The 25,688-nt window shown below is 39.0% G+C and overlaps 1 protein-coding gene across 1 annotated transcript; it reads left to right on the plus strand.

Moving 5' to 3' along the window:
- The first annotated feature begins 1,190 nt into the window (after window positions 1–1,190).
- LOC124142383 (probable G-protein coupled receptor 142) lies at window positions 1,191–15,351 on the plus strand. Its single transcript, XM_046510820.2, has 2 exons — window positions 1,191–1,320; window positions 13,582–15,351. Exons 1-2 carry the CDS (start codon window positions 1,246–1,248, stop codon window positions 14,722–14,724), a joined length of 1,218 nt encoding a protein of 405 aa, XP_046366776.1. The 5' UTR covers window positions 1,191–1,245; the 3' UTR covers window positions 14,725–15,351.
- Window positions 15,352–25,688: the final 10,337 nt, after the last annotated feature.

The following is a 25,688-nucleotide window of genomic DNA, read 5'->3' on the forward strand; positions in this document are numbered from 1 at the left end:
AAACGGTCAGGCTCGTTGACTTGAATTGGCTGCATGTCATCGGATAAAAGTTGTATAGATCGATGTTCAAGATGTTCAGACTCAATTATTTAAAGACCACAGTTATATATTGCTTAGTGCAGCGTTAAAGAACAAACACACAGACATTTCATTTCTACCACCACCACCACCACCACCACCACCACTACTACTACAACAACTACTACTACTACTACTACTACTACTACTACTACTACTACTACTACTACTACTACTACTACTACTTTGTTGTTTAACGCCTTACTCAGCAATGTTCTAGCTATATGACGGCGGTCTGTAATAATCGAGTCTGTACCACACAATCCAGCGATTGACATCGTGAGCATCGATCCATACAATTGGGATTGCATCAACCAAGTCAGCGAGCCTGACCACCCAATCCCGTTAGTCGCCTCTTACGACCAGTGTAGTCGCCTTTTACGGAAAGCATGACCTATTCTACCCCGGATCTTCATCGGTCCAACTACTACTACTACTACTACTACTACTACTCCGGGTTAAAACAGGTAGCGACCTATCATTCTCCTGAGAGGGGATATAATAGATCGGGTGGTAAGCTATGTCACTTGGTTGATTGCATGTTATCTTGAGACCACGGCATGGATAGTTGCTCATAATGTCAGTCACTGGATTGACTGACCCAAATTCGAATATTATCGTCTTACAGCTGGACTATTGCTGACCGTGGCCCTAACAACTAACAAACAGCACTATATAAGTTCAATAATACAAAATAACTGTTTCCTTTTGCTGCCGATAATTCTGTTATCTCATAATTGTGTTTTGTTTCGAGAAGGTTGAAATTCTATTTGTGGATAACATGAAACACATTTACAGGAAAATACTGCGCGTTAAAATTAATGAACTTTACGTGGCTCATTGCCATCATTTTGATAATAAGTGTTTGTGCTAATTTATGTGGCTTTGGAGCCATATCTGGTTACTTGTCTACAACGTCAACTACAAGAACCGTGCGTCATACAAGCATCTTCAAACCAATGTGATCTATAGTCCATCAGGTTCGCAAACATTTTGGTTCACTTTCACCGTTCTGGGATGTTTACAGCATATCATAGTCAATAAGCTTCCTCCCGCTGAACAGCCACCAGAGCAGGCGCGCTTGATTGGTCGTCCTAGATCAATACAGAATGCCGAGCTAGAGGCTGGCGGCTAGGTGTTTCAAGATCAGGACAAGGGAGGAGAGCCATGTCTACGGAAGACTCGCTAACTTCTTCCTCTTCTCTGGAGTCTTACCCGCAACACGCTTTACCCATAAACACGGTGAGTTGTTTGTTTAAGACTTATTGACTATAGGTACATTGTTTACATGTGTTCAATTGAAGCAAACAACTAGTATTGAGATATATTTTGTTTCATAATCAAAATTATGTCTTATTATGTATTAACTGAAATTAAATTCAGGCTGTGGTGTGGACATAGAAGTTGTAATCTTGTTCAAATTTATGAAATGGTACAGAGATGAATAAAAATTGAAGGGTGCTGTTCTGTATCTGTCTCAAGTTAGGCTCTTCTTGTTTACAGTTTTTGTGAAATCTGTACTTTCTGTCCCCAAATCGTTCCACCGAAATGAATGCAACCAATTGTGTGTGCCCTCAGTTCATGCAATGTACAGCTCATACCTCGTTTCCCGAGAAAGATACTATTCGACATGGACACTAAAAACAGATACACCGTGTCATAACAAAAACAAGTGTCCTGAGTATGTTTATGTTCGCCACACTAAAGACTCTTATTAGATCCACCCAGTTGATCCACAGGGCGGTTTCGAAAGTAAAAACAATTTTATTCATCCACTAAAAAAAAGTTCCTCCGTGTTGATACAAGAGTGATGCCGGGCATCTGTAGTAAAGTGGAAATACGCAAAACTTAATTGTAATTTTTTTAAACATAATTCTCACAATATGATTAATGAACTGAGGGATTCAATTCACTGTGAATAGCATACATGAAGAAAATGTATTGGGTTGTATTAGTGTCTGGATAATAACAGAAACTGCATTTGAAAATGAAACTGTAATTTGTACGAATACATTTGCATGTGTATATTACCTCGTGCGGCTTCTGGAGTTGGTGACCAGTAGTCTACATCTGTGTTTGCTGTGAACGCCTTCAGTTTACTGCTTTGCTTGTCCAGATTCGGTTATTTGCCGACCGATGCGACACACCTATGATTGTCTTGATGTGGCATAAACTCTATTCACTCAATTCTACTTTGTCTTAACCACGCATTTCTTGTCAAACGACATCTTCAAGGCTCCCACATAATCTCGGGTGTCTCTAACCCGATTTAAACTACCGAAGCTAAGGATTCGTTATAAGACATCTTTAAATTCATCGCTACTTTCTTTGATGTCACCGTTCACAGTTGACTGGGCACACGCCACAAAATCTGCAGTCACTGTATACACATATGGCGACATCTTGCGTCAGTCGTCAACATCTTGCATGATCACAATAGCATTGTCCATAAAAAGGCGTCAGTTCCGACATCTCAACCATTAATTTTCAATCATTGATAATGTAGAATATTCAATATATGATATCATGGCGTGTATTTATTGATTTTTGTCTGCAGTATATTGACTGGGTAAACTTGCGAATCACTCAGGCGCGATATCTTTATACAATGTAGCTGATGTCCTCTTATTGATTCTATGTAGAATGTTACGTTGTATGATATTAACTTTTATTCGGAGTTAGTGCGTTGTTTTACGCCGCTTTCAGCAATATTCCAGCAATATCACGGCGGGGGACATAAAACAAAGGCTTCACACATTGTACCCATATGGGGAATCGAACACGGATCTTCGACCTGACGAGCGATCACTTTAACCACTAGGCTACCCCACCGCCCCTTTCTACTTTTGAATCTACATACAGCGTCGCATGTAGATCAATGCAAACACCGTTTGAAACGTCATCAACAGCGATATGTACTAAGGGTTGTTATTTAATACTTGACGTGGCATTACGAGGTCAGATATGTCACATATCAACCATAGTGAGTCTTTAAACAGTATGTCAGCTATATCAAGGCGCGTCAGCTTGACGTGAGAGGAAACCCCGATCTGATTCAGGCCTTACACGTTTATCGCTGTGTTGAAACCTACCGACATGGGTATGGTGCTGAGAAAACAAGATACATAACCAGGACGAATCTGTGATGTCCACCAGGCACTCTATTTGATCAAAGGCGAATACGATTATTCTTTGCAGTTTGACCGGGGCTGAACTGCGCGTACAATCTGTAAAAAAGTTACACTTTGACGTGAGATGGACATGTATGACATTGTACAAATAAAATAACGTCCACACCATTGTCAAATACTTGTCTCCGTAGCTGGAGTCTCATTATACTGTTGCAAATTAGGCCTCGGTTGTTTTGTGAAAAATTATGACTACTACATGCAATATTGTAACCATTGTGGCCTTGCTGTTCTTATAACATCTATCCTGCCACAGTATCTTTTTCAGATGAAATTCTACATTTAGAGTAAAATACAGAATATTTATTTTGAAAACAAGATAGTTCTTTTATTTATCAGCGTCATTGCAACGGATTAAATCCGAAGAACGTAAAGATGTTAAGATCGACAAAGCGTAGTCAACCAGTTCTAAGCAGCAATTTGCGTTGGGAAGTCGATAAGAGAAGCACGTGTAAGAAGGCAGGCATAAAACAGTATGCGTTGGGGTGAGTGAGTGAGTGAGTGAGAAAGTATGGTTTTACACCGCTTTCGGCAGCAATATTCCAGCAATATCACGGCGGATGACAACAGAATGGGCTTTGCACATTGTATCCATGTGGGTAATCGATCCCGGGCCTTCGCCGTATCGAGCGAATGCTTTAACCACTAGCCTATCCCATCGCCCCAGTATGCGTTGGGAAGTATATAAGAGAAGCATGTGTAAGAAGGCAGGACTAAAGCAGTTTGCGTTAAGAGGCAAGAATAAAGAAGTATGCGTTGGGGAGTAGATAACAGAAGCATGTGTAAGAAGGAAAGACTAGAGCAGTATGCGTTAACTTAGGAGGCAGCAATAAAACAGTATGCTTTGAGAAGTCGATGTGTTACAGAAGCAACTGTAAGGAGGCAGGAAGAAAGCAGCACGCCTAGGAAAGTAGCTAACAGAAGCACGTGTGAGAAGGAAGGAATAGAGCAGCATGCGTTGTGAAGTAGATGACAGAAGCACATGTGAGAAGGCAGGAATAGAGCAGTATACGTTGTGAAGTAGATGACAGAAGCACGTGTGAGAAGGCAGGAATAGGGCAGTATGCGTTGTGAAGTAGATAACAGAAGCATTTGTGAGAAGGCAGGATTAGAGCAGTATGCGTTGTGAAGTAGATGACAGAAGCACGTGTGAGAAGGAAGGAATAGAGCAGTATGCGTTGTGAAGTAGATGACAGAAGCACTTGTGAGAAGGCAGGAATAGAGCAGTATGCGTTGTGAAGTAGATGACAGAAGCACTTGTGAGAAGGCAGGAATAGGGCAGTATGCGTTGTGAAGTAGATGACAGAAGCACGTGTGAGAAGGCAGGAATAGAGCAGTATGCGTTGTGAAGTAGATGACAGAAGTACTTGTGAGAAGGCAGGAATAGAGCAACATGCGTTGTGAAGTAGATGACAGAAGCACTTGTGAGAAGGCAGGAATAGAGCAGTATGCGTTGTAAAGTAGATGACAGAAGCACGTGTGAGAAGGCAGGAATAGAGCAGTATGCGTTGTAAAGTAGATAACAGAAGCACGTGTGAGAAGGCAGGAATAGAGCAGTATGCGTTGTGAAGTAGATGACAGAAGCACTTGTGAGAAGGCAGGAATAGAGCAGTATGCGTTGTAAAGTAGATAACAGAAGCACTTGTGAGAAGGCAGGAATAGAGCAGTATGCGTTGTAAAGTAGATAACAGAAGCACGTGTGAGAAGGCAGGAATAACGAAACTTGCTTCAGGAGACAGGGATAAAGTAGCATCTGTTTGGATATAGATAACAGAAGCATGTGTTTGGAATCAGGAAAACAGTAGTGTGCCCTGGAAGCAGATAACAAATGTAAGAAGTCGGGAATAAAGAAGCCTGCGTTGGGAAGCAGGAGTAAAACATCCTGCCTTATGAAAAAGGAACAGTATGTGTTACGACACATAAATAGGACATAAGGTGTTAGGGCTATCCACATACGCAATATTACTCGAAATAAACTGGTCGCAAGAGACAAGGTGCCTGATATTTTCATAATATTATTATTTATTTGAATTCGATTAAGTGCCTTTCAAAACTGGATTACACTTTCACAATCTTGTACTCCATGACAGGGATGATATAGCAGGAGGAGGTAGGAAAAATGTCTTCTTCGGCTCACTGGAAATATACAATTTAAAGTTACGGAAAACTTTGAAATACTGGTTATCAATCATTTCAAAATATCCTTTTATTTTTTTTATAGTTTTGCTCCTCTGACATGATCAAACACATAAGTATGGCTAAATGGCTTTGTTATGGTTTTGAATGTGTGTCACCGGTGGGATAGGAAACGCTCACCTATTCGCGATCATTTGGCATCACAACTATTTGATAGTGATTCATCAACACACGCCTATGATATAGTCGGCATCGTACAAGGTACTGCCTGCAGTGGAAATTTCCTACGATGATGGAAAGGGTTTCCACATCAGCTTGGGCCAACAATTGCTCATACCTATGCGTTCAGTGTTGTTATACGGTCCATATATTCAAGCGTCTGATTCTCATTCATATTAACAAATGCGATAAATTTCATAATGATTTGTAAACTTTAAGGTGTTTTCCCATTTCATAAACAATGCATATGCCAAATATGGCCTTTATCATTTACAGTCACGAGCTCTCAATGTCAAATCATTTTAATAGCTTTTCAAAGGTTAAATGATATCAATAGAAAGTTACTGCCCACCAGGAAAGAATCGATTATGACCTTAATGAGCTGTATACAAATGACAATGTCGTTTTCGTATGATGTTTCCTTAGAATTGTTTGTCAACCATCTCTCTTCCTATTCGGATTTTTTATGAACAATTATCGTTCTATCGGCAATCAATCAACATACCATTGAACAAGCAGTGACATCGGGACCTTTGGTAACGTTTGATAAGGTAAAAAGATCGTATCTATGTGTTTTATTGACATAGTTTATTAGCAACCTGAAGCCATCGTAGAAAGAAACATGAACACCATCCATTCATCATTTAGAGTATCGTGGGGTGCAGCAACATAAACTGCTACTTTGTAGATAAAAACTGACTGATAAAGGGTTATCGGAAAAACATGCTGATTTTCATGAGTATGCTGCTTTACCTCTCGGCACTGGTGTACACACATTTCCCCACGCAATGAATGAAATTCAGGTCCATTTTCAAGAGACACGTGTACATTCCATACACTATCACACATGTTCTCTGTAAATGTCATATCTTGGCATTTTTAGTGGGGGGAAGTACGCCATCGATGATATATATTTCCTGCTCACAAGTAGTCGCGTACTCACACTTTAGCCTATGGCTATGCTTTTGGTATGAGTCGCATATACAACGCTGGGTGTCTGCTGGTTGTACGCTCGAATCCCAGATTCGTCTTGATTATGATCCTTGGTTTGTCAGAACCATACACATGCTCGTGGATTTCACCAAAGCAGCAAATAACTTTCCACAACATTTCAGACATTCAAAGCAAAATTAAAGACACATTTGTTCAAAAACGCTTTCCGGAGTGACATTTCATATGTAGCTCCACATGGACGCTAGCGCATTATTGTGCACATTATTATTATTATTATTATTATTATTATAGCACGCAGTCCTCTGACTTACCCAGAACCGCCTCTTATATAGAGAGAAAAAATACACCGTGCGAGAAAAAGGTGAGGTGAAATGGGGTTTGACGTCGCGTCCAAGATTAATTGCACTATTATACCGACATGCATGCACGTGTGTTTGGCTGCTTGTACTAGTCAGGACTAATGCCGATTTTATAGTATTAGCCCAGTGAGATACCATTCCGCAGTTTAACATGAATACCCCACTCAAGATACAATATACTGACTCCGAGCCGACCAGTCCTTATATTAGCCTCTTAATACTGAGCACCAGGCAGGGTAACGACAAGTTCCATCCCTTGACGCTTTTTGGTATGACGCGGCTGGGGATCGAACCCCGGACCTTCCGCTCTCCGGGCGAACCCTCTACCACTGGACAACTTGGGCGGTTCCGTGCGAGAAAACAAATCCCCGGCACATCTCATTAAACATTATTTTTTTTAATTATTACATTGGATGCACAATGACGACTTATTGTTATTTGTTCTTTAAAATAAGGAAGTTAACATTCATAGACATTCTTTTATCATTTCTAACTGCCATTCCAAGACTTGGCTTTTGTGGTGATTAAATATCATACGATGAAAGAGTTTTTCTTACAAGACATAAAGACAAGACATAGAAGCAGAACTACCTGTAGTCCAGTGACCGTGACCCTGACAGGCGATCTGGTACGGTGGAAGGTTAATAGGTGGACATTAATATGAATAATTGATGATAACTATTGAACACACGCTTGCTTGTCTCTGTTTATATCTGAGGAGCTATGTCATAATACTTTACTTTAATCATGCACAAAATCAAGTACTCTCCCAATGTCAGACAACAAAGTGATCAATTTAAACGGTCACCGTGGCCAGTTTTGGTAAAGCTTTTGTAGTAAAAAACATTGGATACCTGGGGAAATCTGAGACATTGTATCTACGTAAGTTTGCCAATCGTGAACATAAACACTAGTATTGATGTTTGATGGACTTGAATAAAAAATGGTGGGACTGTCAATTTGCCCAAGCCAAGTTACATGTAACTTGCAATAATATAGCTTTGACAATGCAACCAAAACCATCAGAAAAAAATGTCTGCCTATTTTGCAACAAATTCAAACAAATTAAATTATCTTTGCATTCCCCGAAGACATGTGTCGGTAAGTCGACAAGGAGTGAGGTTTCAGTACTACTTGCGGTGATACATACTGGAGAATGGGTCAAACTTATATTAAGGAAATTAAGTCAGAGAAGTATACAGGTGAACAGTGAGTGAGGTTTGTGTTACGCCGCTTTTAGCAACATTCCAGCAATATCACGGCGGGGGACACCAGAATAGGCTTCACACATTGTACCTATGTGGGTAATCAAACCAGGGTCTTCGGCGTGACGAGCGAACGCTTTAACCACCAGGCTACCCCATCGCCCCAACAGGTGAAGAGATGCCTCGGGACAACATAAAAAAGTCAATCACTAAATACTAAACAGTCTAGTTGGTTGTGTCATCTTACTGTCCTACCAAGTCCGTTAATCGAGTTTGTCTTCATTTGCAGAAAAGATGTCGATTTTCGATGTTTGTTCCGATACGGAACCCGTGAAGATTCCAGAATAGGTAGAATAGGTCCCCATCGACCTATGACTGTCGTACAAGGCGACTATATGGATCATGTTATCTGGATTGATTGGATGTCGTTGCATGTACCCCGACGGCGTGGGACGTTGCTCATTATATCGATCACTTGATTGTCTGGTCCATACTCGATTATTTACAGTCTGCGCCATATAGGTGGGAGATTGCAGAGTGCGTCTTTAAGCCCCAAACAGACAGACAAACAATACAGATTCTGCTGGGGCCGGAAAAGTTATAAAATGTGAAATAACGCATAAAATACAACTGAAGATATTTGTCAAAATCAAATACAAACTAAATCGATTCGCTGTGCAGACATATTTCACTGAGTTAAAGTGTACGATTACTGACACTTCTGGTGAAGGGAATGGTACCGTCTTAAACTGTATATCGAATTGAAGTAAAGAATGAACGGGATGTCTCTCTTTACTGACTCTAGGACAAGGGTTTAAATTAAATGTTGGACTTTAGAAGCGCTTTCACCTAGAAATGAAAGTGTTGTTTATCCTGAACATACTGATTCATCGGAATTGATGTCACCCTCTTATCAAACACGGACATTCTTTGTCTCCCGTTTCCTTATATCCCGGGAAGGAAATTGATGTAGCGTCTTTGTTAAAAGATTAATTCATCTCTTTAAGAGATTGTCCATGCGTAACGTCGACATTGGTATTTTATAAGAATGTTCTTTCAACCACACATTACAGATTTTTTAGATGTGTGAAATAAAACGCGGAGGCATTTTTATCTTCGATTATGGAACTATTTTTATCATATAAATCCTTCGTTTGATTCACCTGGTAATGTAAGTGCAATTAGTGATCCTTTTCCGTCTTAAAAAAGTCGATATTGTGAAAATGTTTGGCCTGAGGTAATTGATTATTTGCTTGTCGATATTGCTACCGCCCTCTTTCTATTTATTTCTTGGGAGGCTATGATTTATGTCAGTCCACAAGCCCCACGCTCTTAACCAATAATCTGCATACAAATACGAAAGTATTATATTTTGCAAGATCAACGTTGACACATTTAATGGCTATTCCCACATAATTATTATGCGACGTTCCGATGGTATCGTCCCAGGCTTCAGGCCAGGTGTAATGATTTCTTTCTAGTTATTTTCCTCATGACGTGATTGGGAAATTAACCGTGATAATACTGGACAATACCATTGGCTGATAACACAATCGCAGATGGGTTAACAGGTAACAATTAACACTAAATGAAATCATTTATTTTATCATTTCAACCAAACTGGACTATGAAAGGTAAGTAATACTTATCATGTGATCGTTTAAAGCAACATACAAGAATGAGAGAAAGCGGCATGAAGCTATATTGTGGTATCCTCTGCAAAAACAACAACACAAAAGCAGCAAAATCTTAAATATCTGACAGAGTGTTGCCGACATCAATACAAAATATTTACCAAAAATGAATTGGTCATTTCTGCATGGATTGGGATTGATTTGTGTGGAAAGAATGAGGTACTGCAGAAATGTGGTAACAAAATTGGAAAAATCGCAAAAACACAACCACTTGAGAGCCTTTCGCCGAAATTCACCAACATGACATGCACGTGAAACATCACTTGTTGGGCTATGAAAGCGTTGGGTTTTCATTTGCATGTCATCACAGTCTTACAGCATAATCAGCGAAAACATGCCACGACTGACGGAAGCCCAAAGCAACAACGCCATCGGCGGACTGCAAACATGACAATCATCTTTTCCACGTGGCACCATGCACCATAACAAGACTGTGGAGCCGTTATCAGACAGGCGGGACAACACGGGACCTTCCCAGTTCCGGTTGACCACTTATCGCTACGGGCAGATTCATACGGCAACGTCACTTACTTGAAAGAACCACCACGGCCACCTCTACAACTACGGCAATACAAGGATTGCGTAGGATAATCAGCCCAGACAGTGAAGAACTGTTCACGCGCTGAGGGTATTCTCAACTTACCACCAGTTCCAGGTGTCATTTAACGGACCTGCATCTTCAGCTGCGACGTCAATGGTGTCAAAGTCACAGGGTATGGTCACAACTGCGATGGAGACAAGTTTGGTTTAGTGACGAGTCACGTTTTAGGCTTCGTCGTGCGGATGGTAGTCGCCGTGTTTACAGGCGTCGCGGGGAACATTATGCACAAAACTGCATACAGGAAGTGGACAGAGTTGGTGGTGGTAGAGTGAGGATGTGGGCAGCCTTCCCTTACCCTGGGAGAACAGACGTGGTGCAAGATCTGGGGAATTTGACATCACAACCTTACACGGATTAGATTCTTCGGCCACCCATCCTTCCAATTATACAACAAGCGAACGTCATTGTCCCAACAAGACATCGCCCGCCCTCACACGGCAAGACTGACAACAACCTTTTGTCAGGTATCATAACATCTTGGTCCTGCAATTAGAATTCTCAAAATATGTATAATACTTTATGACAAATTAATGTTACTAACAGTATTTAAAATGGAGCTGTGTTGTCTTTCTTCCAATTCTGACCGCCTCCGTGGTCTAGTGGTAGAGCGTCCGCCCGTAGAGCGGAAGGTCCGGGGTTTGATCCCCGGCCGCGTCATACCAAAAGACGTTAAAAGATGGTACTTGTTGTTACCATGTCCGGCATTAAGCGGCTAAAACAAGGACTGGTCGGCTCGGGGTCAGTATACATCAGTCCGGACTAGTACAAGCAGACACACACACACAAAACACACACACACACACACACACACACACACACACACACACACACGTGCATGCACGTCGCCATATAAGTGCAATAATCTTGAATAATCCCATTTCACCTCACCTCACCTTCTTCCAAATCTGTACCAGGCACTCATGTTAACATGGCATGTGAAGATGTTTTTTGCACCTCATGTGACACGATGCATCATTTCCTCTCGAAGGACTTATTTTCACTCGAATTGTGTGACGTTAATTGACAACGCAGATACCATGTCTGAGCTGTCTATTGCTGCATGTATGTTTAGTGTAATGCGATAACGTAGCGTGTGTTTATCTATGAGCTGAATTTGTTGCAGACTAAAATCAATCAATCAACAACATTGATTTTTTTACTTTTCAAGAAAGACAATAATCGTTCGAATTTTACCGTTTTTCTCATATTCCAGTATTTCTGTATTTTCAAATAATAGACGGTTCATATATTCTTCTTGATTTTCTGTTTTGGAATTATTATCATTATAACTTTAGTTTTGTTATTTGTTTAACTACCCAGTCAACATTTCAGCTATATCATGGCGGTCTGTAAATAATCGAATTCGGGCCAGACGATCTAGGGATTGATGTTATGAGCAACGTCCCACGCCGTCGGGGTACATAACTACAATGTCAAGCTATCAACCAAGTCACCGAGCCTGAGCCCCAAAGTATTATGACACCAAGAGTTTAGTTTTATAACGGCTTCGATGCAGACACTGAATGTTCCAATGCGAATGTTTTTATTATAGTCTTATACTTTATTCAATATTACCGTTAATATTTGATCATTGTATTTTCTTTAGTAAATATATTGTGTAACAGCGTTTAAACAACATTAAGTGAAACACTGTTAGTCCGGAACTCCACCTTCCGGACCTTTACAGTTGCGAACGTCTACGCATTATTAATGAAACAGTACTACGGACTTTGATTCTTTTACCAGGAAATTCGTTAATCTGCACAATTGCACCGGATAGATTAGGTTCCACTGTGATTTCTATTTCGCTCAGAGGGTCTTTTTCATGTGACGCTGTTTTCGTTTCAATTGAAATGTTTAAAACCTACTTGTTAAATCTAAATTGTGTTTGTGGAGTTGATTAAAAACCAAAAAGATACGAAAGATAATGAACAGTTTACACTCCTTAGGAAGCTGGGAATACAACTGAAGTGTACACTGTCACGTTGGTAAGAATGATTATACATGTTTCTCATGCATACAAAGCATGCCCCACTATGATATGGAAGTATTAACATTAGACTGTAAGAGTATTGAAAGTGGAACATGATTTGAAGAATCGTTCACGAAGACATGGTTCAGTATTACCACACGTAAGATAAAATTCTCTTAACACTAATTATCTGCTGACCACATCCCAAAAGATATATCACCTAGCCAAGGAACATGCCTCCATTAAAAGTAATATGTCCGTTTATTAATTTACTGTTCATGAGCAACGTTAACGTGATGACCTTGACCACTGACCTCGTGACATGTTCAAGACTACCCTGACATATGCAGCATCCTCTAAAACTCTCAATAATCTCAGCATGCCTTTCAGGAAAGAAAGAATAACCACCAAGCCTTCGTTTTGAAAAAGAACCCCAAACCAGCTCTCCTAACATTGTCATGTAGCTTCTGGCGATGCAACTGTATTTCTGGATTTAATACCATTTATTCATCATCAATCGCGTGTGAAATTGAATAAAAGACATAACAAAAACGGGATGATTCGCTTTTGGAAAATACGTATTTTCTCAGGTTGAAGACTTTGAAGCTTAATTAGCTGACGTTTTCGGTGTCAAACTATTAAACTTTCTGTAACAAGTAATATAAGATGTATTTGTGACATGACTGCCGTGATTAACAGCCATTGAAGCTTACATGCTATTGCTGTTGCAGCCATTCCCCATATTAGTCGCTAATAAAGACAACTACCACTGACATGAAACACAGAGCGCTGCTTATCTCTTCTTATGGGATCGCCAAGAATAGTATCAAACAAAATTCAAAGTTATTTGAGTGTCAAAGATGTTAATTGTGAATGATAAATATTATATATTTTTTTCTTTATGTCGAACAATATTCTAGCAGCTCCAGCTTTGGTTTTCAACATTTCATAACTTTTGAAGTACAATCAAGCATGCTCTTTCTACCAAGATTTAAAGGCAATCAGACGACGCTTCATCAAATGATCTTTGATCAGGCTAACAATATTCAAGTCCGAATTAAGTTTTATGGTATGGTCGGACTCGCAAAATGGATTCTGCTTTTAGCAAATATTTCACTTTATTATGGAAAGATTTTTGTCGCTATTATTTACATATTTCCATTTCTACATTTCAGGCCATGAATGCAACATCGAGTGCCGATATCAACTCAACCACAAGTTCACCCCAAAAACTGATCGAAGTGCACACATTGGAGATCCTACTATGGGTATTAGAGAAACATGTGCCATTTGCAATTGCAGTCAACAAGTGTGTTACTCCTATCTGGTACGCTATTGGTACCATTGGCAACATCATGTCGGCTGCTCTTTGGCTGAGCCCTCGCCTACGGTCATTCAACAGTCCAGCCTACTATCTTGCATCCCTGGCAATCGCAGATGAAGTATTCCTCTTACTGCACGTCTTCTATGAATTGGAGAACCCGTGGCTGATTGGTGCGCTTAATCTCAGTGGATGGTGTGAGACGTGGAACCTTTTGTATATGGCAGCCCAATATACGTGTGTGTTACTGGTATTTGCTTTTACGGTTGAACGATTCCTGTCAATATGCCACCCTTTCAGGTCCGAAAGGTTTAGCCGTACATCTCGCTCACCTAAAGTTATTGTGGCAATTGTCATGATTTCGGTTATGTTTGCTTCTCCACAGGCATACTTCTGGCACGTCACAAGCTATTCAGAATGTCAGCTGCGACATAGTGAAACTGCTCAGGGGGAGAAATCATTCTATTATATCTGGTCCTGGGGCTCAGAGATGATTGTGTTTGGAATTGTTCCCATTCTGGTCTTGTTTGCAAATATTTGTGTTCTTAGGAAGATGCGCCATGTTGGCCAGTTAAAGATAAAGGACGCTACAACTATCTCTACCGCCAACATGAGATACTTATCAACCACCATCACGCTGCTTTGGGTATCTTTTTTTCTCATTATTACAACTCTCCCAGTAACGATAACATTTGCTATTCAAAACAGGATAACACTTGGTCCAAACCTCCCCCTTCAGGAAATGGCGGAGAACTCAACATGGCAATCCTACTTCTCCTATTACACTGCGAGGACCATAATCAAAGAAATAGGCATGTGTCATCATGTATGTAATATATTTATCTATTGCCTCACCAGCAAAAGGTTTCGCCGCAGAGTAATGCATATCCTGTGTGGGCCTCTGGTTTGTTCGAAACCCGCAGAACGGGAAGAGTCTTGGAGAAATCCAAGCCCTTTGTTAAAGGATACGACAAAGATCTGTCTTAATTCAAGATGAACAATTTCTTTAACTCCCAGCCTCTTGCCATTTGACTCAATTGCTCACTGCATACTTAAAGTTGCGCGGTTTAAAAGGTATCAATTTAAGACCGTCAGGATTTGTTACAAGGTCTTTGATGCCAGACATGTTAAACATATGCCTTTACTTATGAAACATTTTATTCACGAAGAAAACGCTTCCCTTCACCTGTTTACCTTTGTGGATGCTCACAGTTCTTCAGGTATCTGTCTACTTTTGACAAGTGCTCACAACTGACTGGATGCTCTGACGGCATGGACATATATAGAATCGGAAGATGGTATTCTACTGTATATAAATCTATGGACTGAAAAAATGCATTTTATGTAAATAACCGAAAACTTTACGCGGATTCGTAAAGTAATCGATACTATTTTATACTCTTTCCTTAACTGTTTTAAAGGATTGTATAATTAAGGAATAACTGTTGTACATTCCTTCTTGTTATGGTACATTCCATTCCCTTCTTACAGTTGATAAATTGTCTGTTACTTCAAATTCATATCTGTTTGATGTTCGATTTCGTTTTTGTATATGCTAGTGTCTTAGTGGCAGTACTACTTTGGTTATATTTTTTAAATATTTCCGTTTGAAATAAAAGTTACATTTGAGTAAAATGTTATTTTTGACACTCTGGATGTGTAAATGTAGTTCCAGTATTATTGCACTGGAACCGTTTGTATCAAACATTAAGGATACATTAAACCTCCATTGACTAATGTCCTTTAGATTCTACTGTTTCAAACTATATATGACAACACCCTTACATAACGGGCCATTATCTTTATAGGGGTTTGGGGATACCGTTTTAATCTGTCATTAAACCAACCATGCCTAATAATATGCGCTAATATGCAGGGTTCCTGTTGGCATTGATACCTCCAAACGATTTGTTTCATTGTTGTTTGACATTGCATTCAGCAATATTCCAGCTATATGACGGCGGTCTGTAAATAATCGAGTCTGGACAGTGATTGATATCAGGCGCATCTATAATTTCGCTGAGTGTGGCGTTAAATAACAAACAAACAACGATCCACGCAATTGAGATACAATGACATGCATCAACCACGTCACAATGCCTGATCACCTGATGCCGTTAGTCGCCTCTTACGACAAGCATGGGTTGCTGAAGACGTATTCTAACCTGGATCTTCACAGATCACCTCCAAAAGCGGTCAAGTACATCACAGATGAACGTCAAAAGCAATTTGGCAATTACTTAACAACTTTCGAGTAGAGAGAGCGGATACTACGAAGCCACTTGGCAGATGACAGAAAGGGGAATGTGCAAAAACGAAGTTTTCGAAATTGTGGGAATATTATAGAGGAATACCCTAATTTATTTAGATAATACTCTTAAATTGACATTTAACACTAAAAGTATCATTAATAAATGATAGTTAATGGTAGTTTAATGACGGTTTTCTACAATTCATTTCGATGCTGCCTTTAACACATAAAAAATTAGGAGTTTAATTTACTCTTAGGAATTATTGAATCCAGCGTTCAATGAAATCTTGATACAGCCGGTTCATGACTTTTACCTAAGTATTTATTATACCCATGACCTATAAGGGCGGGGTATATACGTGTAGCTATACCAAGGATTTCCGTTCGTCTGTCGTTCCGGCAGTCCTTCCTTCCTTCGTCCGCTTGTCTTCCGAGGACATTTGTTGTGTGTCATAAAACTTGAAAACTACTGCATGGATTCTTTTCAAACTTGGTGAAACACTTTATGCCTATGGGAGAGGAGCAGTGCGAAATGTGATTTCGATATTTGGATTTTCTGAAAAAAATACAGCTTTTTGCATGTTTTGAACTTAAAAATATGCTGGAGTCGAAATCAGGGGTATTAGTGAGCCCAGCTTACTTTTTGTCTTGTTTATATTTAAATTTACGGATCCATGAATTAAGTATAGATGAACCGAAGGACGATAAGTTATTCATAATGAAGAAGTAAAAAGAACAATAAAAGAAAATGATTTATAGAAAATAATGACAAATGATACGTCCACTATCTGGTCAGTAACACTTACCATGGCAAACTCCTACCCACATCAACCTTTATTTCACTCAAGGGAACCACCAGCGTTGGTACATGAGCAATACAATTCATTAAAATTATATATATAACATGATACGGCAAGATGAAAAGTCCATAGGCTCAATGATTGAGTTAATACTTTTCGAATGAACTGTAACATTGTGGAGAATATGTTTCGGATGAACATTGAACTACACAGATGATACAAATAGTGTTCTATTGTTTCAGAAGATTATTTTATGCAGTAACACCAAGTAACCTTGAAAGAAATATTTTCAAATTGTTAAAAAAATTAATTAAGACCAATGTATTTATTTACTTTTGTGGACAGGTATGTCCCAGCAATGGCCAAAGTACAATAAACACAATGGGTCTATCTTCAACTAAAATGAGTATTCAGGAATACGATGAACTTCGATACCTTTTTTTATAAAAGATAAGTGTTTCGTGTTCAATAGTTTGGCAAACTTAAAGATGTTTGGCCAATCGTAATAATATTTATCAATCAAAATGGCTCGTTTGTTGGATAGCGTTTTACATCGGGACAGGTAGTGGAACTCTTTATCAAGTGCATTTGTATCACACCGTTTGCATAAGCGGTCTTCTCGAGGTAAACCGGCCCATGTACCCGTCTCTGTTGTCAATTTGTGGATACATGTACGAAAAAGAAGTAAAAGTTGAGAAGTAGTAAGTAATTTTCAAATGTTGGGTAGTCTTAAAAATACTTGTAGTAATTCCCTTTTAAAGATGACAATTTCTCCATAACTTGCTAAACTGAAGGCGTAGGGTATTTCAAATTAGAATAAATAATTTATAAAATCAAAGATGTACGTAAGATCACAATTGTAAAAGATACATTTGATATGATTAAGCCATAGAAAGGGGGTATACTTTATTTTTGTGTGATTTACCATAAAGTTTAACATAAAAGGCGCGATGTTATTTGTGACTCAGCTCAAACCAACATGTTATCATTCATTTTGCAATTTTAATACTGAGCGGCTCTCGCCCGAGTTCGCCATATACCATGAAGTTTGGCGTGGACCCCCTTATACCAGCAGTTAGTTTTAAGAATTATAGATGCAATTTTTCGATTATTTCGGTGTTTCACCTGTCAGCTGGATCTGACCCAAAGATGACCATTTTCGTTTTTTTACTATATTGGGATCTATTTTTCAGTCATTACAGTACATGTACGTATGAGATGTATTGAGAGTATTCTGCAGCAGTTGTCTATTTTATCCAAATAGTACTGGATCATCAGCTTATAGAGGTAACAAGAGTTTCATATAAACTAACTATTCATTCGAGTTATGGTATTATAAATGAATTCTTTATTATAGATAACCTATTATTATTATTATTATGATGATGATGATGATGATGATGATGATGATGATGATGAGGTATACAGCAAATAAGATTGGTAACGCCAGTTAAGCAAGGCAAAAAATCGGACATATTAACAGTTATCATCACACATGGTATAATGTTACTATACATATTTGTGATAACATTACATATTTTGCCTTTAACGACGTGTCTAAGAATTTTGGTCAAAAGCCCTACTCTCCATATTTTGTAGAACGCCTTAGAAAAATCAATTATCACCCAATACTAGTTCTTTGATTTTAACTTTTGAGATTGGAATAATATGATCTAATGTAGAGAAACATTAATATGAGAAATAATATCATATCCTTCCAAAAAATCAGTAAGGCTATTGTCTGTATGTGGAAGGCTCGATGCAGTCGCCCTTTTTTTTATAAATAGGCCGTAATATTCCAGAAAGCCAAGTGGTAAACAAGTGAAAATATTTAGCATAGAATGGAAATACTTTTGAAGTTGAAGAAATTAAATATTCATTTCTAATCCAGAAGACTTACTCGCTTTTAATCCCTCAATGGCTGTCAGTATTTCTGTTTCTGAAATATCACTTTTCTAAACCTCATCATTAAAATACGAAACGTCTTTTTCATCCGTTTCCTCACCATGGATGTTAAACATCTTAAAGTATTCGTAGACGGTGCTTAAATGGACCTTGCTATTTTGTTCATAACATTATTTGTTATTAAGTTGCTCTTTGTGGGATCATTTCAAATTTTCACTGAGTTGATGTTTAAGTTTTGTCTAATTTTCAGTATTATTTTACCCATAGCAATCGGGTAAATATTTAGTTCTTTGTTCATGATTTAAAGGACACTATAAAACACATGTTATGATGTTCATTTTTTCTGCGCGTTAAAGCAATGAGGAAACATTGCTGTGTAAAGATGATTATCGTTTTATCTTCTGTAAAGTTGGATATTGAGATTGTTATTACCACATCTAAAATTCGTTAAGGATATCCGGGCCGTAATTGCAAAGACGGTACGCTTGAAAATAGAACTCGGGAACAATGTCAATTTTGAACGGAGGGTATGAGTGTATACACAGATTTATAGTTTAAAATATCAGACGGCCAATAATGAAAATAAGGTTCTTTACAACGTTGTTTAAACATAGTTCAAAACAGTTCCTTTTTTCCAAAATAGGCACAATCATAACTCAACAGTCCAATTAACGTGCCCATTATCATTAAATACGTAAGCATTTTGCAGCAGCGTTTTGACTGCTTGATCCAAAACTACATGTACAAACCTTTACCCGTTATGTTACAGTGTTGCTGTAAATGAAGCTAGATAATTTCATGTGTCATTGTGTCCGTCATCTGGTCAGGTTACAAACTTCTACCCAAAATGTTACAGTGTTACTGTACCTTCCACCGTCTAATAACATGCATCGGCGTGATACTCTTCTAGTCGGTTGACAACGTCTATCAATTGTGTGACAATGACACTGTACCTGCATCTAGTGGTGTTAAAAGTTAACATCGCCTCAGCATTATTTCAGCCACTTAACGATCCAGCTAATTAAAGGCGTACATTGCCCATGTCAGTGTGTCCACCATCTAGACAGCTCCAACGTCTACCCATAGTCCGATAATATTGCATATTTGCACATGTCAGTGTGTCCACAGTTACGACAATTACCGCCTTCTACTCCTTGTGTGACAATGTTGCTGACACCATGTACATGCAACCCAGTAAGTGCACATGTCATTATGTTCACTATATATATATGTATGTCAAACTACATCTCTTGACGGCTGCGTCGGTTCATTTAATTATACAACGATATGGTCAGGACACAACAGGTGAGCACATCCCAGCTCAAAACAGCATGTGTGTCATCGGTGAAACAACCGACGGGATTTTACCGAGAGACCTACTACGCTGGCAACTTAAGAGACTAACTTGCTATTTATACACTGATAGGCCATTTCAACGTTCAACAGTGAGTTGGTGTGTTTTCTTTAACGCCTCTTTTAACAACATTCCGGTTATATCAGAGTGTCAGCTTGATGTGGTAGGAAAGCCCGAAGTGTTGGAGGTCGCAGACATTTACCACTTTGGTGACAACCATGTGGACGGTTAATTGTCTTCCTGTTCGTCGTTCTGAGTGAGTGAGTGAGTGAGTGAGTGAGTGAATTGGGATTAACGCCGCCTTTAAAAGTATTCCAGTTATATAACGGCGTGTCAGTTTGATGTGGGAGAAATGCCCGAAGTGATGCAGGTCTCAGATGTTTACCGCTTCGGTGAAACACACGAGCACGGTTATGGTGCAGGCAAACCTAGAAACATAATCACGGCGAACTGGGATTTGAACCCACAATCATAGGTTGCAGGCGTGCCCAAAGGACGCAACTCTGCACAGGAAAGAAATTGTGACGCCTTAGACGATTGGGCCACCAGCCTCCACATTCAACAGACAGGATACTATGACATACACTGTAACATTACTTGAACCGACGAGATCAGCTGAATATGTTTAGGTATCCATAAGTCAGAAAGGAGACAATTGGTTGATTCCGCATTATCCATTTTATGTACAGGTATACATGTATACGATATATTCGATAAGGTCAAACATACAGTAATGTGAACAACTTTATATGTGATGACCAAGAGTGCTACACGTAACGTTTCCCTACTGCAATTCAAAGAAACATACAATGCTGGGTCCAGCAAATGTACAAACAACTCTCAGTCTTAAAGACGCCCCGTTTTCAAGGAAATGAAAGAATCAAAATTCTGTCCTTAAAGATAAGAAATCTGTTCCAAAATCAGAGTCCATGGTACGATTCTAACTGTAACATACGCATGTGGTTACGAATCACTATCAGATATTATTAATGCCAGGATTTCGCGAAAAGGTGAGCGCATCCTTCACAAGTACTTGTACACAGCAGACGTAACGTAACTTAACGTACCGTTTTCAGTAACACACAATGCACTATCGTGTCACTGTATTTTCTGGTCCAACACATGGCTGTCTGGTTCCTTCGAGGCAGCCGTCGTGTGCAGGAATACTGCTGTGCAGCGTCAGGCAAGAAACAATTACTTCGTAATGCAAATTGTGAGAGTGGCGTGAGCTACCGGCAGGGCAGGACAGGACCGGACATGCTATCCATTTTCGCAAATGCTTGATGTCATCATTTATGTTTATTGATCCAATTTGCCTTTTACGACCAATGGAATCTGTTTCGGCAGATCATCAAGGCATTGACGGACAATATACGATAAGGTAACCCTCCCCAATGACACGAAATTTCAGATTTGAAACATTGTTATGAAAATCTTTGGACATTTTCACAATACAGACAACTTGTTTTTTCTTTCATAAGTTTGCAAATATTGGACATTTTTCATGATGGTGTACCATAGTAAAAATGGGTAAACATGACATCTCTTTTAATTACAGCAGAACTTTTAGCTTACAGCAAGTCCGGGGACTGTGACATATGAACAAAACCACTTTATCAATATCAAAGGCAGGTTTTATGTGAATACAATCGACAAAAAAATATTCCATAATCATAAGACATTCACAAAAACATTACTGTCAAAAGCATAGTCGACTTACGATTCCGACTATATCATGAACATGTGTTTATGAATGACTATCAAATAGTGATAATACCAAGTTGCTGTGCAGAGGTACGCCCCTTGGATACACCAGAAACCTATGATCGTGGGTCGGATTCCTGGTTCGAACCAATTATAGTTCTAGATTTGTCAGCAGCATACTCATACTTTGTGACCATGATATAGTAAAATAGTACCATAGTACAAAATGTTTACTAAATGCAAGTTAACTGTTGACGCCAATACGTATAGGTTAGACCACTAGGTTCACCCGAGGTTAGACCCTGAGCCGAAGGGTTTAAGTGACCATATCAGCGATGATTAGTGGTCCAACCTATTCAAACCATGACCAACGTTCATAGCACCTTGGGATGCTTTAAAACATTGTTTTGTTAAATGTATTTTGAAGATATTCAGGAAGTCTATGCTTAACTGTAAGTTGCCCCTGAGTGATGATGCACGTGAAATTATGTTCCCGAGCTATTCGTTTGCTCCTCACACTTTGCCGACTCGGGTTATGAATTGCTAGTCCCTGGGCAAGTATGCCAAGACGTTTATTTTGGACCAACTCGAGTACATCTATTAATCATCTAAATATTACTTGCCCATGTTTATGGGCCTATTATTAGCAAACATGGCCCTGATCGAGATATTAGTCATTTCTTTTCTGTCTGTTCGTTTCGTTTATACGAAAAGCTCCCAAATCACATGTACTACAATGCATAGGGTAATATGAAACGTACTGCATAAAAACATCTTTCTCAGTTCTTAAACCGATAAACTATTAGTTCTGATCAAATTTAGTTTTTAATTACCCATAATTTCTTTCATGTTGCCGTGGCAGAAGACTACATTCGTTAGCTTTCGCTAGTTCGAATCCTGCTGACGACACACGTTTTTCATGGAGATGTTCTGTCATCAAGGTAAATGAAAGGTAACCAAAGTTTCGTCATTGCAAAGTGGTGTTTAACTAGTTCAGTTAGTTACTGCACGGTCGAAGAGAAAGGAGCCATGGTATAAATTCACTTATTCATAAATTCAACAGGGTGCGTCACATGACTTGGTTCACGCTTCAGAAAAGAGTGATAACCATTTACTGATCAGGATAAAATAAGTCGACGGCAATGTGATCCTGTGTTCAAATGAAAGCCAGTCAAGAACACAGTCGCGATATGAACAGACTTGCGAGTGACAGGTAATATACTAGCCGCAGTATTCTGGACACGTTGAGGCTGTTAAACTGGGATTGTGTTGCGCCAGTGAGTAGGCTATTACAATAACCAAGCCTAAGGATGATCAAGTATTTACAGATTTACGAGTTTCTGAGGCATCAGGTTGCGATGGTGGTCACGGGACATATCAGAATCAGTGGTGACAGAACGCCAGATTGTACTCTATTGTAATATTTGTGGTTACGAAACAATGACCTGGTGTGGAGCTGGCTTTTCGAACTCATTGTAAGTACAGGTCAGGCTCAAGTCAAGTGTCACATACTTGTCAAAATTCTGCTCTAGTTTCTGCGTGAGTGCATGCGTGGGTAGGTGTTTTGCTTGATGGGTGGATGGGTTGGATTTGTGTGTGTGGGTGTGTGGATGGATTGGTGAATGAGTGAGTGAAGTAGAAAAGTGGATTGACTCCGCAATCAACACTATTTCAGCTATATCACACCAGACTGTGAATAATCAAATCAAACCAGGCCAAAAAGTTGATTAAATAAAAGCGATAAAACCCTTTCCATAACCATATGAAACCCCAGCCAAAAGCAGCGTCTATAGTACAATTCCGACTATATAAAACGTGTAAACATATGCATACGTATGGGACAAGTGAAGATATCATCTGAAGAAGACACGGGATTAGATCGTACAACTCAAAAGCAAAGACAATGTTCAACGAGCATTACCACACGCTCCTGTTTGGTCCCTTACGACAGGTATTGGATACTGGGAACTATCGAATGAACCGCATAGGGCGACTGGGTTCTTAGTTTGATGACTCTAAACCAATTGGTTACCAACATAAAGTATCACAGACATCATTCATTAGTTTGTCAGTAATACGTTTATCAAATACGACACGTAAACCCTCAGTTGAGACTAAATCCCAAACGATTTATGGTACTGACTTCGAATGTCTTCATTGATGTGGCATGACCCGAAATGTATAAGTGGATACTTGACCTATAGATACCAATAACATTATCAAACGACTTGCTTCATAAAAATAACTACCATCATTGATCCTACAGTTTCTACAATTTCACTAAAAGATACCGAAATGTGTTCCATAATGCTATTAATAAATCACAGTTATTGTGGAAAGGAGTGTCAGCAAGGTATTTTTTGGCATGTTAGAGACGCCATCACTAACATCGTTACAGTACCACTGCACATCGATCTTAATATGTTGTCAGTGCGTAGTATCGGTGTATCAATTATACTGAAATAACACCAGAACAATAAAGTGATGATACTCGTTAAGACACTTGCAGCTCCCAGGAAGCCATGCCGTCACGTGACACTAATGGGTCGGAAATATCAACACTAAGTTCAGGTAATCATGTCCGACACGTCTCGCCCACGGTACTCTGTGGCCTTGCACCAAGAGGCTGCTTACATGTACGGTGATAAGGATCTCCTCACGTCGATGTATGTTCGGTGAGTGATACCTAAACCAATTAAGTATGGAATTAAGCAACATGATCTATGTAAACGTGAACAATTTGACAGAGGAAACATTAATACAGGACACTGTAACTCAATAAATGTGTTAGAGAAGTCAATTTTGATGCATGTTTAGATATATATTGAGGGGCAAAAGAAAGTATACCGAGTTAACTGTTGTTAAATTTAATTATGTTTATTTAACCATCACTCATTCTCGCAACAGTCTGTAGAAGGTAATCTGTGGCTGGGTAATTTTGAGTGAATAATACTATGACCCATACTATATTTGAAATGTTGTAAAATTGTCCCGAAAAGAAGAAGTAAATTTATTGATTTTGAAAGACATGAGGTCTGAAGTATCGAACAGCATTTGTGTATTATACGACTTTCTTTTAAAAGCAAATTATAATTTTAAAAATAGAACTATATAGAAATATTGTGCTGACTAGGCTGCAGTGGAATTTATCTTTTGCATATAATATCGCTAACTTAAGATATTTTTAATTAAAATTCAAACCGGTCAAGAAGACAGTCGTATTCGGTTGATATATCTACGGAATCGATATCAACCTTGGACATTAACAGCTCCTAGTGAGTGACCAATTAGTGACAGAAGCGTACACAACCAGTTGAGGGAGCACAACATCCAACCCCGACGTCCAACGATACGCCAAGTTTTGCTTATGTCTCCGTCAGGCACGGCAAACTCGCTAAATACAACTTTTATTACTAATACAAGATAGTTACTATCCCAAAACACAAGCGTAAAACATCCATGTATACTTTAACGACGAGCAACAACAATGTCAATTTGAATATTTTATAAAGATATACCGTTAGGATAAACAACAACTTTTGATTTATGCTTGGTATCATATACATAAATTTGTGTTGTGTTTGACATTCAAAATAATGCTTCATTAGATATATTTTCCTAAAACAAGTGTATATAGAGCCCATGAATAAGGTATTAAGTTACTCGTTTTTTAAGGCCCCCCTGCCAAAAAGGGCACATTGAATGAAAAGGGTTTTTGACACCAAAGCTCCGATATTTTTTACTTCTTAAACCATTTCATGTACAACGAAACAGTGTAATTTAACTGTGTGTTTTGACTTCAGTATGCCTCTGGATGGATGAAGGTTGCCATCATGTTATTCACTGTTTCGGTATTGTTATAAATCTATGCTCTTGTACCACCGTACATAGTGATTTGAATAAAGAATTGGACTGAGTTGAATTGAATTGAAGATATATCCCAAAGT

Source organism: Haliotis rufescens, unplaced genomic scaffold (assembly GCF_023055435.1).
Source record: "Haliotis rufescens isolate VD_foot unplaced genomic scaffold, xgHalRufe1.0.p SCAF_1, whole genome shotgun sequence".
NCBI lineage: Eukaryota > Metazoa > Mollusca > Gastropoda > Lepetellida > Haliotidae > Haliotis > Haliotis rufescens.

Coding starts and splice junctions, on each gene's coding strand:
- LOC124142383 (XM_046510820.2), top strand. CDS start 1,246: ATGTCTACGGAAGACTCGCTAACTTCTTCCTCTTCTCTGGAGTCTTAC. Junction 1,321..13,581: donor ACGCTTTACCCATAAACACG/GTGAGTTGTTTG, acceptor TCTACATTTCAG/GCCATGAATGCAACATCGAG.